Below are 15,880 nucleotides of genomic sequence, written 5' to 3'. Positions count from 1 at the left end.
TTTTGGCGGGTGGATCGGGTCGGGTCATTTTAACGGGTGGTCGGATTCGGGTGATGATGAGAAGTCCACCGAGTCCAGTGGCGGGAATTGGTTGAAAGGTGCGGGCTCTGATTCTGGTTTGCTTGGTTAATCGGAAATTGAGTGGAAATGCGGAATTTGGAGATTCTATTGTCGGATTTAGCTGTATGTAGCTTGAATTTGGCTGAAATTTGCAGCATTTTTTGTTGACACTACTTTATTATGCGACTGGATTGTCATTCGTGCACTAATTTATGCAAATTCCATGTTTTTTTTCTATCCGAGAATGAAATGCTGTTATTTTTGAAGTAAACTGGAGAATTTGTTGTACACGAAGATAGTGAAAGTTCCTCTTGTATGGATAGAACGGCAAATTTGTTTTCTTTTCTTTGGGGAAAATATACCATTTCTAAGTAGCTAATTCTTGGTTTGGGCTGATGACTTTTCGAAAGTAGTTTGCTTTCAGGTTCCCTGGTAGCTGGAGCGTCCGGGATGATTATTACCGCTGGATTAGTGGTCGCGGCCTTGTCCATCAGGAGCAATGTTTCAAGTATGTACTTTTGAGGAGATAAATGGATATGGAGAATCAGGGGCCATTGCCTTGTCTGAAACGTGAACTTCGTGCATGATTTTGTCGATATTAGATAGCAAAATCCTCTGTGGAATGTATTATGACATGCGAAGCATCGGTTTTCGGTTGAATAGGGCTAAAACAGGAGATGGTACCCATGGTTGCTGAGCAGGAAGTTCTGTTGGTTCCTGACTTGGGAGCTTCAAGCGATCGATTCAGCACAGGTGGGTATGCGGGATATAGTTCGAGGTTTCAAGACAAATGCATCTTATATCTCAGGCTGACTGGGGAATCTATATTTAGGGTTCCAGATATAGAAGAAAGTGTTTGGTCTCCATTGATATTCTTTCTATGTGTTCATTGTGCTTGCATGCCTAACAAGTTTTCGCATTCCAGGCGTTAATTTAGATTTTCGAGTTTTGTCTTCAGATGACACAGGCACAAAGACTAAAGCCACATCCACAAACAAAGAAAATCACGATGTGAACACTGAATCAGAAGGCTCAGCTGAGATATACGCATTATCTACCGATCTGCAAGGGGTAGATAAACTTAGCTCTCCCATTTCAGGCACGAAACAAAGCTCTCTCACTTGTAAGGGAATACCTGCTCCTTCCACTGCTCCACAAGTAAATCCTGTAAAGCTTCTTTCTCCGATGGCTGTGGATCCAGTTCATGGTCAAATCTTTTCAGCTTTACAGGCATTGAAGGTACTGTTTGAACTCTTAAATTATTTCTAGTAATGCAGTGATTTTGTAAGGTGACAAGAGTTGGGTGACTTTGTTTTTCTTGCATAATTAGAAACATATTTATCTTTCAGGTTATTGAATCTGATGCTCTGCCTTACGATTTATGCACACGTCGTGAGTTTGCTCGTTGGTTGGTTTCTGCAAGCAATGCTCTGTTACGGTATTATATCCTGTTTTCTTTCTATTAAAACTATCGGTGTTAAGACTTGTATCATAAGAACAGTCTCTAGAAACTTAAACCTCGCATTATGCAAACACCTTGATTTGTTGAAGGAGCATGGTGTCAAAAGTGTATCCTGCCATGTACATAGAGAATGTCACTGAACTAGCATTCGATGACATCACACCCGAGGATCCCGATTTTCCATTCATTCAAGGTGATCATCAGATTTAAGGCTTCGGGAGTGTAAATCAAATGCAGACATTTGTGTTTTCATGCCATTTCTTCATTCTTGTTGGATGCTATAAGGTTTGGCAGAGGCAGGACTTATCTCAAGCAAACTTTTTAACCCCAATTGCGGCCAGTTTTTGTTCTTCCCCAAAAGGTAGACACAACATTGATTTGTCCTCTCTTGAAGTGTTTATGCCATGTGCTGCTACAGATTTTGCTATTCAATATCCAATCTTCTATTCACAAGCATTTTGTTCTACAGCCCTCTTTCACGCCAGGATCTCTTGAGTTGGAAGATGGCTTTGGAAAACCGACAGCTCCCAGAAGCTGACAGAAAGGTTCTTTCTGTGCTTTTATTTTTCCCGGGGCTCAGTCATTAGAGCTTCGTAATCTTACAGATCACTTTGCCTTTCAGAAATTGTACCAAGTTTCTGGTTTCCTCGACATTGATAAGATAAACCCGGAAGCATGGCCTGCCCTTATAGCTGATCTTTCCGCCGGAGAACAGGGAATAACACCACTTGCTTTCGGTAAGTTGATTATTTCTGAACCAACCTAATCATTGACGCTCCAAATTAAAGCTCAATTACAGAAGCCTTGTATCTGTCATAGGTTGTACAAGACTGTTTCAGCCGTGTAAAGCAGTAACAAAAGCCCAAGCTGCTGTGGCTCTCGCCACGGGTCAAGCTTTTGACATGGTCAGTGAGGAACTAGCTCGTATTGAAGCAGAGTCCATGGCTGAAAATGTGGTTTCTGCTCATAATTCCCTAGTTACTCAAGTTGAGAATGATATCAATGCTAGCTTCGAGAAGGACCTTTTAATAGAAAAGGGAAAAGTTGATGCTGTGGAGAAAATGGCTGAAGAAGCCAAGTTGGATATGGAGAAACTAAGAGCTCAAAAGCAAGAGCAAACACTTGCACTGGAGGAAGAACGAACGGCAATTGAAACAGAAATGGAGGATCTATCTAGGCAAAGGAATGAGCTCGAGGAGCTACTTCAGGGCGTTGTGAATAACAAGACAGAGATATCGTATGAGAAAGAGAGGTTTGACAGATTACAAAAGCAAGTCGAAGATGAGAACCGAGAAATTCTTCGGTTGCAACACGAGCTCGAGGTCGAAAGGAATGCTTTGTCTATGGCCAGGTTAATGACATTATCAACTCAAATCTCCTCTTTTACCCAACCAAATTAGACTGACATGAGTTTCAACTCAAGAAATGAAACTCATCATAGTAACATTGATCACAACCAATTTTTTTCTTGTAAAAAATGATCAAATAATGCAGCATTGTTTTGGAGAAGAAAATTCTTGATTGTAGCTGGGATTTTCCCTCGAAAACCTGAACCACCGCCTAATGTCCATTATATTGTACAGGGATTGGGCCGAGGATGAAGCTAGAAGAGCAAGAGAGCAAGCAAAAGTGTTAGAAGAGGCGAGAGGACGTTGGGAAAAGCACGGTATCAGAGTCGTCGTCGATAGTGACCTCCATGAACAGACCACAGCCAAGTCTACATGGGTCAACGCAGGAAAACGATTCTCTATTGACGGGACCATGAACAGAGCTCGAAATCTGATCAGGAAGCTCAAGCTAATGGCGAGAGCCGTAGGATTGAAGTCCAGAGACTTGATCCACCTCATCATACAGAAGATACGCTTCCTGTTATCGTCCCTGAGAGAACATATATGTGAAATCGGTAGCAAAGCCGAAGAATTGAGAGCGGAAACTTGCTTAAAGACGGGAGAACTGAAGAAACAGACAGAAGAAAGTATCCGTGGAATTGGGAAGAAAGCCGAAGAACTGAAAGTGAAGACGGAGGAGCTGAAGGAAAGAACGAGCCGTAGGGTTGACGAGATTAGAAGGGTGACTGTGGAAGAAGCTCAGAAAGGCGTATCGGAATTGAGCAAAACGACGAAGGACGGTTTGAAGCGAACGGCCCAGGAATTTAGGGTTGGAGTTGGAAAACTTGCAGAAAACTTCAAGAGGACGTAGCTCTATATTCTTGCCTTGTGCTTGTGCATGTGCAGGTTCTTAACAATTGTCCAGGAACATTTTGAGAGGTTACATAACTTGCCCTTTACGTCACTGTAAAGGTTCTTCCTTGGGATACAAGTTAGAGAGGTTACAGCTTGATGCATGTCTCAGTAAGAAATCAATCGGTCTGTCATATAGACCTTTCTTTGTGTTCTCAATACAAGAAAAACACCATGTCACAAAAGAGGAAATGAATAAACCCGAAGACTTGGCCCAATATCATACAATGTGGGCCTTTCGAGGCCCAATTTGATGTACACCACGGGAGCGTGCAGGGGACTCGCGGACAAAGCGCGTTGGATAAAAGTCGTGCAATGTCAATATCGTCGCCGAATGATGTTTTCACCGAGGGTTGGTTGTTACGCCTTATATATTGTTCTTCTTCTTCCTTACCTCTCGTCTCCCCTTCGCGATTTCTCTCGTTTCTGGGTTCGTGTCTGATCACTTTGTCGGATTTTCTCGGCGGCTTTCTCACCTACCAAACATCTCCCTCCGGCGTTTCTTCATCCTCGGGTTCGTCATCTCCGGGGATCGCTGTGATTTCTGTTTCCTTTGGGCGACCGATCCCTTTCAATCCGTCACTGTTCTACTGTACGTGGTTGGATGACCACACTTTTAACCATTTCATATGTGTAAACTTGTATGTCGATGCAAATTCACGCGTTTGTGCGCATCGGAGAACTCCGAGGGCGTAATAAGTTTCAGTTGTCTCTGCCTTGAAATGGTTTTTTTCAACGAGGTCATCCCAATTTCTGTTTTGCTCTGTTAGGTGGCATCGAAAATCTATGGATAGGGACTAACAAGGAATCTGTAATCAATTTTGGTGAAGATTGATGCGAAATCTGTGCTGCCTCTGATGGATTTATATATTTCTTCGGGGAAAGAACTGAAGTATGTTCAACACCTGTTATCGATTTTGTTAGATGAACATTGAACTTTCTGCTTTTGCTCAATTCATAGTGAATTGAATTGTTGATTTTAGGTCTGGAAATTTGTAGTATTTCTGAGGGATTAGAGTAGTGTAATGGGTCATTATCGAGGAATATTGAAGAATTTTGTTTTTTGAGTTTCTGGGTTAATGATGCTGTTTCATTTCAATTGCTAGACATTATATGACTTTGTCTTCTACATTCTTTTCCTGTGGCTTGTTCATGTGGCATATTGCTCAAGGTGTAACGGTTATTTCCAACCATGATGAATATTTATAGTGTTTCCCATTTGCGTGGATGGCAATTGCAAAATCCAACCCGTATAACTCCATGGACCTGGTGAAGCAAGATGGAAATGATTCTCTAGATATGCTCATCAGGCGTGCAGTTGGAAAGGAGCCCTTTCTTTCCTTCCCTAGGCCTGAAAATAATCCTGTCCAGTTGTTCCAACTTCTCCATGCCTTTGATCAACCAGGTATTACCGAGCTCTCTAGTAGCTCATGGATTTGAATGGATTGCGTATGCACTGATCAATTACTTGTGAGTTAATTCTTTTATGATGTTACTGGAAATGACATTGGACTAAGTGGACTAGGTGACGACATTTACTTATGGCTGAAGAGGGTTTATCATGTTATTGCTTTTGAGTTTTCTAGGGCAGTTTGATAGACGAATATGTGTGATTGCTGGGAATTCGTCCCCCCTTATCATTTCCTATTGTGTGGCAGAGGTCTCGGGCTGGCCATTGCTTACCCCTTTGAAGGTACAAATGCAGAAGTGTGAGAAGTGCTCTAAGGAATTTTGTTCACCTGTTAACTACAGGAGACATAGCCGCTTGCATCGTCGTTTAAGAAAGCCTGACAAGGTTTGTATAGCCTGGAACTGATTCTATTTCTTCCACAGTCCCAGTTGCTTTCGAGTTTCAACTTGACTTCGCTTCAAGTTCTATTTTGTTTTGTGTGGAGTGACCTGAAGATTGTCGTCCATGTGATCCAGGATTCTGGCAAAGATAGGAACATCCTGGGAGCCTTCTGGGATAAGGTAATTTCCCCTGTTTGGTTATTTATTGCTTATTGGAGCATTTCTTCCCTTGCTTTCTGATTGTGTTTAATCTTCTTGGTTTGCAGCTCTCTGTAGATGAGGCAAAGGGGATTCTCTCATTGAAGGGCATGGCGCTGGAGGTAGTGTTGTATGCTTTTCATCAATGTTTTCCCCTGTTTGTGAAAAGCATTATTTATCTTGAGCTGCGAAAACATGTGGCAAACATCTCGTACAAGATGAGCTAGGCATAACAGGTCATGTCTCCTCAATGCTACGTTGCATTCTTGTTGGTCACATTCTGTCAAAGGTCGCATTCTTTATTATCAACACTTAATTGCTTGTTATATGGTTTCTTCGGAAGGCATGGTACCATATGCACAAAGCATCTCTTTTCCTGATTTTATTAGTGTTATAGAATCATTTTCACATAATGAACATCAATTAAAAGCAAAAGCAAGTTTTTAGCTCAAGTGCTATCATGACTGGATTCTCATTCTTTGCGATATGAAACCTACACTTGCATACATCCTTTCTTGTCTCCACACTCCTGTTTTGAGTCTTTTGACGTGCCAGTGTTGGTTGGTTTATCCATGCTGTACATGGCCTGGGAACCTCTCAATGGTCTCTTTCTAGCTTACTCTCTTTTTCTAATTCTTTATGGTGTGTTTGGATTGTTGCAGGAAGTATCTGGGTCATCTGTTGAGTCAGCATTAATGACCCTTATTCAAAAACCAGGATTTATTGCGCTGCCACAATATTATCTTAGAGCTGGTTCTGACGTTTTGGTACAGATTCCGTCTTTCTTTCAATGATTTTCTCCTTTTTCTTTCCAATAAGACCGTCTCCAATTTTTCCTGTGGCTGGCTGACAACATATGTTGCTGTCTTTGCAGGATATTATCCAGGCTAGACCATCTAGATTTCCAGTATCTTCGCAAGAACTGTTCAATATTCTTGATGAGGCTAGTGAAAAAACATTCCTGTGTGGTGCGGCTGCATCGATGCAAAAATATATTTTTGATGGTGAAACTGGGAAAAGCGCACTGGAGGCAAAGAATGTTGTTGCTTGCGCAAGCTTCCTTCTGGAACAGAAACTTGTAAATCTTTTCTCTGGTTTCCCATTTCCTTCCTGTTTTGCGTAACTAGTGTTTGTATATTGAAATCTTCAAGTACCAAATTGGAGGACTTTTCATAATCACTCCTTGTAATTTCTGTTTTATTCACAGATTAAAGCATGGCTTGCTGACAAGGATGCAGAAGCATTATGGTGCCAGAAGTTACTGGTTGAAGAGGAAGAAGCCGCTCAAAGAAGGTATATTCTTAAAGCATTCCATGAAACCTGAGGTTTATCAGATCGAGCTCTGAACTGCTGCCAATATATTGATTCTCATGTATCGTTATCATATTTGGAGCAGACGAGCTGAACTCCTGGAGAGGAAAAGGAGGAAGAAGCTCAGGCAGAGAGAACAGAGAGTGAAGGAACAGAGGTCCGAACAGAAAGAAGATTCCAAGGATAGTGGGAGTACTACATCAGAGGAACAGCAAGATCCAGCTGAGTCATCAAGTCCATTGTCTGTAGCTTCAAATTCTGAGGCACAAAGACCAGATGGAATTCCAATGGAGGATTCTTCGGAAACAAACGGTAGTGGAAACTGCGAAACTCGAGCACTGGTTAGCCACAGTGCTCATGATGATGGTTTGGGTAATAATGGCTGTATCATGGAAAGGAAAGGTGGTCGGAGGCGAATGGGTGGATTTGTTCCTTCAAAATCACGACGGGAAATGCCTAATGGGTTCCACTCTAATCTGGGTTCTCATGTACCGAAACTTGGAGGTATGTCGAAGAATGGAACTAACAGAGAAACAAGAGCATCAGCAATAGTCAACACCGCTAAAGTGTGGAGCCGAAAAACAGATAACCCGAGATCTATATCGCTGGATGAGTCTGTAACTAAACCGGATCAGACTAAGAAGAGCGAAGTCATGATCGGGTCAATATCTGTAACTATTGGAAGCGGTGGAGGAAACAACCAGACGGGTAGCAGTGAAGATGATGGCAGGACAAAGAATGATCAGGTGAAACCTCTTCCAGAGCAACCGGCTGTAAAAATATGGAGGCCGGTGAGCAGGCATGGAACCAAACCGTCGAAACAAATTGAAAATGCAGACAAAGATTCGATTCTCGGAAGCAACGGGAACAAGAACATATCACATGTCGAAGAAAAGATCACGAATAATGGAAGCTTGCAGTTCAACATCTGCGAAGCAAAGGCATTTCTTGCAGAGAGTAACTTCTATAACCCCCTCTCTCTCTGTTGCACTATCATATCCGTATCTCCCGTTTTACATGGTTTCAATTGAATGTGAATCAGGATGGAAAGAGGCGACTTCGGTGGAACACGTGACATTGGCTCTGTCTGAAGAGGACGACGCCATTGATCCGACGAAAGAGGTAGTAGTAATCGCCAGATCAAAGTCGAGAGTGAAACCCGACAAGGCTGCGAACAAGATGAAGTACGTTCCTAAACTGAGGAGTGTGTGATCTCCCTTCTGTTTTGTTAGGTAATACCCGACAGAGTATTATATTATTGAGTCTTGGACAGATTTTTCACGAGGGAAAACAGAAGACAAAACCCCCAAGAGAAAAAGAAAGTCATCATTCTTTTCCCCTTTCTGCTTTGCCTCGCAGGGAGAGGATTACTGAATTCATTGCAAGTCAAAAGGCTTTCTATGGTTTTCTCTTTCGTTATTATTCTATTTCTGAGTAAATAATTTTACTCTTTGTGTGTGTGTGTATGGTAGTCGAGAAGAATATAGAGTTTAGGGTTTAGGGTTTAGGGTGTGCGTGGAAGCATTCGAGAATGTATTACCATTTATTACCAAATGCTCCTTTTTAAAAAAAAAGGAAAAACAAAAACAATCGTAGAGTTATCCAAGATCAACGCATAATGTTTAAAAGAAAAACACAAAATTTGCTTAGTAATTCGGTATCTTTTTTTTTTTTGTTATTTGGTCTCTCTTTACCCATTAGGATTGTATTATCACATTTTGTACCTTGTGACAAAATATCATTTCCTTAGTTGGGTGCTCTCTGTCTCGCACCTGGGCCCGCGTGCCAGTTCCCTGCGTTCGGACGCCCTTACCCTATATATATATATATATATGTATCTATACAGAAGACAACACTTCCACATCTCTTTTATGTATGTGTGTGTGTGTGTGTGTGTGTTATGTGACATTCTATTTCTATATTTTTCCTGTTTGCCTTTTAAGGTTACATATTCTCCGTTGAAATTCCCCCCTTCGCCTGACACCAACGTACTTTTGTCAATTTAACGAACAGAGAGACTGACTGACCACATAAACTCTACAATTTTACCTAAAATTACCTACACTTTCCTCAACATACATCACCAGCCGCTACTTAAATTGTAGAATTTTACTGCCGCTGAAATTCAAAAATGCAAGCTCTCTCTCTCTCTCTCTCTCTATCCCAAAAGCTCTTGTCAGGAGAAAACCCATATAAACGAATCCGCATAGAAGAGAATGGGGGGATAAATATTCTTCTAAATCTGAATGTATTTCATTACAAAGAAGGAAAGGAAAGGAAACACACAGCTCAGTACTCCTATATACATATATTGTGTATAGTATATACCCAAAGGCTAATGTTTGGTATGACGAAATCAAGTTGAAGCAATTTATCAGAGAATGTCCATTTTATCATAACCAGTATATCTCAATGTTCCCTTCATTGGACCGTCGTTTCTGTATCGTTTTTTTATATATATTTTGTTAGACCAAACCTTACCGTTTAATTTTCTCGCCACATCTGAAACACATGATCAGGTTTTGTTAGAAGAATTTGGGATGAAGCAAGGAAAGCTTCTTCGTTTCTCAGCTGACAGCAGAGCGTAAGCCCGGGAAGAAACTCCAGTTGTTTCCCGGGCTATCGCCTTTCCCCGCTACCTTCTCATTTGCCCACCACTCTCTCCTAACCGCTGGCTTTTCCGGGATCTCTTCTTTCCTGTTGTCGAAGTTGAATTCTTTGCTCGACCCTAGCGAGAAAGATCTCAGCTTGTGACTCTGCTCGCTCTCTGTTTCTCCATACCCTTTCTCGGAGATATTACCGGAAGTTTCCCCATGGCAGCTGTTTCGTCTGTCTACAGATGTTTCTTCTGTCTCCATTTTGTTACCATTTTTTGCCCTGTCCTGTGTAACATCTAAACCGGATCTGTTAAGCTTGCTCGCTAGACAACGAGCAACATCTTCACCTGTCAACTCAAACGAAACTCTGTGATCGACTGCCACTTCATCCTGCCTAGACCCGTGATCTGAGTTGGCCAGTGATGCCACCTCAGATATCTGATTCTCCAGGAGAGTGCCTTCGAGTGGTGCAGGCCATATGCCATCGGGTGTCATAGCTCCAGAACTGAGTCTTGAAATCCCAACAGTGATTGGTGTCACTGAGCCAGAACCCAACCTTGAACCGAGGCCTCCACCATCAGGAGTCAGAGCACCTGAACCCAACCTCGAACCTTGCCCAACCGGTGTAATGGATCCAGAACCAAACCTTGAACCCCATTTCCGTGCCGTGAAATGCTCGAAACCCAATAGCTTGGGAGGTTCACCCGCACGGAACTCAACGATGGGACACTTTACCGGGTACGGAGAAGATGTGCCGGAGTTCGAAATCACAGACCCAGGGGAGATTAGATTACCACCAGGGCTCCTTTGGTAGACCTGATGAGACTGAAACTCGTAGTGGGACGACGAGAACTTCTGATCCATCCCATCACTATTCCTCCGAGCTCTCTCCAAGGATGAAGCCAGCAACTGAGCAAAGGGCACTTCAGGGGAAGAAGGAGTAGTCATGTGAACTGATTCGGGGGGTGGGGTGAAAGGTGCGGTGGAGGGTTCTGTCGTGAAGGCGGAGAATTGTGGAGGAGTGACCGGTTGAGTTTCATGTGCGTAAGGGCCAATGGCAAAGGCCGATGAAGGTCCAGAGGGGGAATATGTATTGATGGTGAGGGAAAGAAGACCAGCAGGGGATTGAGCCACGGATGGAGGATCGGATTGCAGAAATCCAGCAGGAGACGAAGGAGGAGCTATAAAGGGAAGAACGATTGGAGTTGAAGTGGTCGAGTTTCGGATAGTAGCCACAGGGACTCCAGGTACGGCCAGGTCTGGGACAAGTACAGCATGACCGATCCGTTTATTGTTCTTTTGGGATCCAAAACATGAGTAAAGGCTCCAGCAGCTTCCCCATCTTCTCTTCTACATTCAAGCAGATAAAACAAGATTCTTTAGCCAGAGAACCAAAACAAGATTCTTTAACCAAGATGATGATCACAAACCTTTGGAGATTTTATATGATTCAATTCGAAAAGGCGAAAAACAAAACACGAATTCAATACAAATCTATCCATTTGTGACATCATGAAGATAAAGCCAGTCGAAGCAAATCGTTCGTATCCAATACACTTAAATCCAACCAAATCATAGCTTCATCTTATCAAATCTTAATCAAGAGGACAGCATAAAAAGAACGCTAAAAGCAATGAAACATGGAAAAGTTCACCGAGATTTCATCTCACGTGACGGCATAAATCTTACATCGATCGATGATTGTCACTTTGAGAGAAACCGAAAAGGGAAACATAGAGGCGAACACGAAACTCGGATCCAATTGCGAATCTTCCTCCATCTTTTTCGCGGTAATTATTAAAGTAACACATAAATCTAGCAGAACATGTAACAGATGCTGAAGCTTCCACTGGTAAAGCGAAAAAAAAGGCAAAATCACTTCCTTCTCGTATATCCAAACCAGATCAAACGCCAAAAATCCCGGAACTCGCACTCAGCATCAGTCATTTTCTCAGCAATCAGACAGAAGCTGCAAATCTCGGGATCACGATTCACAAAAAAAAAAAAAGATCCACCGAAAATGCAACGACACTGATCTAAAATAGCAAAGAGAACAAATTCAGCATGAATTCACACATAGAGAAGAAGAAGACAGCTACCTGGACCGCCGTCGGCTGAACGCGGGACTCGGCGGTGACGATGGCGGTTGCGGCGGCGTTCACGGTCTCGACGGTATTGTTCACGTTCCTCATCTCCGATTCACCGACAAAATCACATCCAGATTCAGTACTCCAACACTCCGATCTCCGCAGAAACCAGAGCAGATTCTCGCGAGAAAATCCGAAAGTAAAAAAATAAAAGAGAAAAAAAAAACTGACTTTATTACGATGGATGAGCCGTCTCCCTCTCTCTCCTCAAGGGGTCCAGTCTCTCTCCGGTCGTTATCTTTCCCAGTTCTCATTCAATTTTCAACGAGAGTCTGCCACGTCATCATTTAGACCAATGGGTCCCACGCGCTTCGTATTCGCCCATTTTTATTTTCCCCTCCCTAAATATTTATTTATATTATTAAACAATTTGAAACAATAAAAAAGGAGAGAAGAGTAACGCATATCGTGAGAGAGAGTCCCAATGCGGACAAAATACAAATGGCTTTTTTTTAGTTTTTGCCTGATTTAAAAAAGGGAATGGTCTTGTATGACGGAATTACCCTCGATTTTTCCTAAAATTACGGTTTGTGCCACTGAGTTATGACTCGCGTCGCGATACTCGTGAGCTAAATGCTTCGTCCCTCGTGGACGCTTCCGTCGGTTCGCGCGATTCTCGTGAATTCCATTACTTTTTTTTTTTCATTTAATTTAAATTTTTATTTTAATGTATGACCATATATATTATACATTTTGCATTTACGTTGCCATCTCATAATGTTTCTTACAACCGTATATTATTTAGTATAGCGCTAAAAAAACCATATAATTGTCAACAGTTAAAAAGTCAAATCAAATTCTGAAAACATTATTAAATTCCACATGACACAAGTTGTTTATAGATAAGATATGAACGGTATATTCTAATGTGTGTTTGTGTTATTATTAAAAAAAAACTATGTTATAGTTTATATCTTATCTTATATATATACATATATGCGTGTGTGTGGTGGCCTTTTGTGCCTTTGTTTGGAAGTAGGAGGAAAAGGAATGACGTGGACCGTCCGATGAGTTGACCAAGAGCGTGAGACAGAGACTGATCAAGGTGAGGTAATATCCTGACCGTTCGATCTCTCACGTCCCACGTGTCTAAAAAAACATGGAGCATCTATTAAGGAATTAAATGGGTATATTATTGCATTCATTGATTTCTTCTTTTGGGTGTGTTTAAGGGATATTAAACTTGTTTTAAGTATCGTTAACGAACTGATAGTGAATCACTAAATTCATTACACATTAAAATAAACTTCTAACTTAAATTTAAATCAATCTAAGCAAAAAAAAATAAATAGTTTTATATTTCTCTTTTTTTTCTCTTTTAATTCGGATACTAGGGTTGTTATATAAATTAATTTTCAACCCAATATAGGGTATTTTGGACCTTCTATCTTTTCAGTGCACGAGATAAAGAATAATTTGTTAGAGTCGTGGTTTTAAAATTGAAGGATACAAAATAATAAAAATAAAATAAATGAGGGGGTAAAGTGAAATGACAAAAAGGTTGGGGCTTTTTGGTGATAATGGGAAATATTGCGCACGTGTGTACACTTTCTTGTGGGATGCATTTTCGTTCGTGCGACTCCCTTGAACCTTTTCTTTCCTTTTCTTCTTCTTCTTCTTTTTCCTCCATCATTAAAAAGTATACTTTTTCCATATTTTTCTGCTCATCTTTTATTTTATTTTATTTGAAAAAGCTAACTTTATTTATTTTCAGCTTCTACATGCCCTCTTTTTGTTCTATTTTGTGTTTTTTTTTATTTCAGCTCTAAATTACACTACTAAAAAAAATAGAATTTTTCACACATATATTTATATGTACAACAACACCAATATAAGAAACTTAAATTTCTACAGAAAATTATTTAACCTTATGATCTAATTAATCAGTTTAAAATTAGATTTATGTAATTTGTACTATTCAAGACTGCAAATTTTTATATTTTGTTTTACTGTAGTAGAAAAATAAAAAACTTGATATAATTTTTTCATTTTATAATTATTATTATTATTATTATAAAATATAAAAAATGATATCAAAACATGTAATATTAAACAAAAAAATGATAACCTTTATTAAAGATGATGAATTCATATTTATGCGTTAGTAAAAAGTTTTTTTAATCATCTGTTCTTTGAAATCTTTAATTTTATTTTATAGATACATGTGATGTGATGTTTAGTATCATCATTATGACAGCCTTTTAGGGGATTTACCGTTTCATCTAAAAGACATAATTACTTCCTTATTTTTCAAAACGCGAAAGACTTCTTGAATTTTCATGATATATATATATATTTATAAATAGTTTATCATTGCAAGTTCAACTTTAGTTATACTATGAGTAATTTAAAATTACTATATCATATACTTTAATGAATCATGTGAGTAAAAAGAATATTATACATTTTTCAAAAAACTATTACTAGTCCAACAGAAGCAATATTAAATAAATAATCATGGCGATAATGACAACAATGATAACCATATGATAATTGACCGAGGTAGATATATTTACATTTTTATCATTGACTTCTGAATGCAAACTTTATTCCTTCACTTTCATCTTTATCCACTGTTGTAGTCACTAACTTAAATTTCCAAGGCTAGGTTTTATTCGCCCATGCTCCATTTTATTCTTAATATGTAATTGTATAAGATATTCCTCCAATTTTTTTGGTATAATATTCTTCAAATTTTCAATAACTAATTATATATATATATATATATATATATTAGGGTAATAGTATAATTTATAAAAAATAATTTCAACTAAATACATGAATTTTAAAATTTCCAAAAAATGTACGAACTCTTCTTAATTTTTATATTAAACCTATTTTTTTTAAAAAATTCAAAAACATCATATTATGGTGATATTTGGGAATCGTTTAAAAGTTTAATATTTAATTTTATAACTATTTTTTAGGAATAATTTAAAAGTTCGTAATTTATTTTAATTGTTCTTAAAAAGTTCAACATATAATATATGAATTAGAAAGAGTTCATGTATTTATTTGGAATTTTTAAAATTAACGTATTTATTTTAAAAAAAATTAGAAGTTCGGTTATTAATATAAAATTTAACATCTTAACAACTAGTTATAATTATCCGCAGCCCACGTTGGTGATGCACTAGCATTCACATGGTTACCTACTCAGACATTGAACATGACATTAAAAAAAAAAAGTGTAAAAGACATGGAATAATTAATGAAGAATCGAATCAAACATCCAAGCCTATGACCTTAGCCTATAAGGTAACGACGAAAATGTTTTATAGGCTAAGGGGAATTCTTATATTTACATTTAATTTATTGAATAAAATATTTAGATTAGTTTGGACCTCGATTCAAAATACCGGTTAAAAAAAACCTTTTAATATATCTAATTATTTTAAAAAAAATAATCGCGTTCACTTAAAATCTTCCAATATTTTCCAAACAGAACTTGAATCCTTTAGTTCAAATCAATAGAGATAAATATATGGGGATTTTTTTTTAGTCTATTATACAATGTGTGTATTTCTAAACAGATAATTCAGTCTAACTGGCATTATTTTCTTTTTCAATTTTTTTTAAAAAAGGAGGTATACCTAGCAATAATGTCAACATATCCGTTTAATATATCCGACCAGGAATATAATAAAATATAGATTTTAATCCAAATTGTGTAACACGGTATTAAGATTAAGTTTGTAAACAACTCACTAGTGTAAATTAATTATGAATTACAGTAAAAACAAAAATAATCTGTGAAGTTTATAGGAGTGTATATAAAAAAAAGTTTATAGGGGTGGATTTAAAAAATTGAGAGATAGAGTTGAGTTTATTAAATTCACAAATTTTGGGTTTTTAAAATTAAAATAGTTAAAGATAATATAATATACTTGTAGACTGCAAAAAAATTGGATAGGTTAGTTAAAAGATCTTGATTTAGACGATCGTTGAATGATAAAAATTAGTACAATTGAAAATGATAATAATAACACAATTAACCATACACCAATCAAAGCCAATATTCTGTAAGATAGAACAATTTGTTATGATAATTTATTGGATATATATATATATATA

At 38.6% G+C, this 15,880-nt stretch overlaps 3 protein-coding genes across 8 annotated transcripts in view; 2 read left to right on the top strand and 1 right to left on the bottom strand.

The window, feature by feature from the left end:
- The window catches only part of LOC104811972, a 4,538-nt gene extending 624 nt beyond the window's left edge, over positions 1 to 3,914 (top strand). Inside the window, exons 2-12 of one of the 3 annotated variants that reach the window (XM_019202447.1) lie at positions 1 to 98; positions 485 to 568; positions 724 to 813; positions 1,007 to 1,299; positions 1,410 to 1,498; positions 1,612 to 1,715; positions 1,808 to 1,883; positions 1,992 to 2,067; positions 2,145 to 2,259; positions 2,342 to 2,873; positions 3,106 to 3,914. In XM_019202447.1, coding sequence (XP_019057992.1) covers positions 1 to 98; positions 485 to 568; positions 724 to 813; positions 1,007 to 1,299; positions 1,410 to 1,498; positions 1,612 to 1,715; positions 1,808 to 1,883; positions 1,992 to 2,067; positions 2,145 to 2,259; positions 2,342 to 2,873; positions 3,106 to 3,721 — 2,173 coding nt within the window. In that variant the 3' untranslated portion in view covers positions 3,722 to 3,914. Of the gene's footprint in view, positions 99 to 473; positions 569 to 723; positions 814 to 1,006; positions 1,300 to 1,409; positions 1,499 to 1,611; positions 1,716 to 1,807; positions 1,884 to 1,991; positions 2,068 to 2,144; positions 2,260 to 2,341; positions 2,874 to 3,105 lie in introns of all 3 variants that reach the window. The other 2 variants (XM_010538873.2, XM_019202448.1) reach the window with 2 other exon arrangements.
- Positions 3,915 to 4,145: 231 nt separating this feature from the next.
- Positions 4,146 to 8,514, top strand: LOC104811971. 4 transcript variants are annotated; one of them, XM_010538868.2, is made up of 12 exons: positions 4,146 to 4,354; positions 4,533 to 4,654; positions 4,972 to 5,167; positions 5,421 to 5,557; positions 5,689 to 5,733; positions 5,820 to 5,873; positions 6,414 to 6,518; positions 6,626 to 6,829; positions 6,959 to 7,044; positions 7,148 to 8,019; positions 8,105 to 8,246; positions 8,336 to 8,514. In XM_010538868.2, exons 3-12 carry the CDS (start codon positions 4,990 to 4,992, stop codon positions 8,502 to 8,504), a joined length of 1,992 nt encoding a protein of 663 aa, XP_010537170.1. In that variant the 5' UTR covers positions 4,146 to 4,354; positions 4,533 to 4,654; positions 4,972 to 4,989; the 3' UTR covers positions 8,505 to 8,514. The 4 variants fall into 4 exon arrangements, with proteins under 4 accessions (XP_010537170.1, XP_010537172.1, XP_010537171.1 ...); XM_010538870.2 differs by lacking the exon at positions 4,533 to 4,654 and having other exon boundaries at positions 4,146 to 4,276; XM_010538869.2 differs by lacking the exon at positions 4,533 to 4,654.
- Positions 8,515 to 9,271: 757 nt separating this feature from the next.
- On the bottom strand, positions 9,272 to 12,073 carry LOC104811970. The gene is made up of 2 exons (XM_010538866.2): positions 11,759 to 12,073; positions 9,272 to 11,009 (listed from the first exon to the last, which is right to left on the bottom strand). Exons 1-2 carry the CDS (start codon positions 11,849 to 11,851, stop codon positions 9,630 to 9,632), a joined length of 1,473 nt encoding a protein of 490 aa, XP_010537168.1. The 5' UTR covers positions 11,852 to 12,073; the 3' UTR covers positions 9,272 to 9,629.
- Between the last annotated feature and the right edge of the window lie 3,807 nt (positions 12,074 to 15,880).

The sequence above is a fragment of the Tarenaya hassleriana genome, unplaced genomic scaffold, assembly GCF_000463585.1.
Source record: "Tarenaya hassleriana unplaced genomic scaffold, ASM46358v1 Cleome2, whole genome shotgun sequence".
Taxonomy (NCBI): domain Eukaryota; kingdom Viridiplantae; phylum Streptophyta; class Magnoliopsida; order Brassicales; family Cleomaceae; genus Tarenaya; species Tarenaya hassleriana.
This window is presented reverse-complemented; position numbering and strand designations above follow the sequence as displayed.

Excerpts from the sequence above, each read along its gene's own strand:
- LOC104811971 (XM_010538870.2), top strand. The coding sequence starts at position 4,990 with ATGGCAATTGCAAAATCCAACCCGTATAACTCCATGGACCTGGTGAAG. Across the intron at positions 5,168-5,420 it reads CCATGCCTTTGATCAACCAG|AGGTCTCGGGCTGGCCATTG; the intron begins GTATTACCGAGC and ends ATTGTGTGGCAG. Across the intron at positions 5,734-5,819 it reads TGGGAGCCTTCTGGGATAAG|CTCTCTGTAGATGAGGCAAA; the intron begins GTAATTTCCCCT and ends CTTGGTTTGCAG.
- LOC104811970 (XM_010538866.2), bottom strand. The coding sequence starts at position 11,851 with ATGAGGAACGTGAACAATACCGTCGAGACCGTGAACGCCGCCGCAACC. Across the intron at positions 11,010-11,758 it reads TTCAGCCGACGGCGGTCCAG|AAGAGAAGATGGGGAAGCTG; the intron begins GTAGCTGTCTTC and ends GCTTGAATGTAG.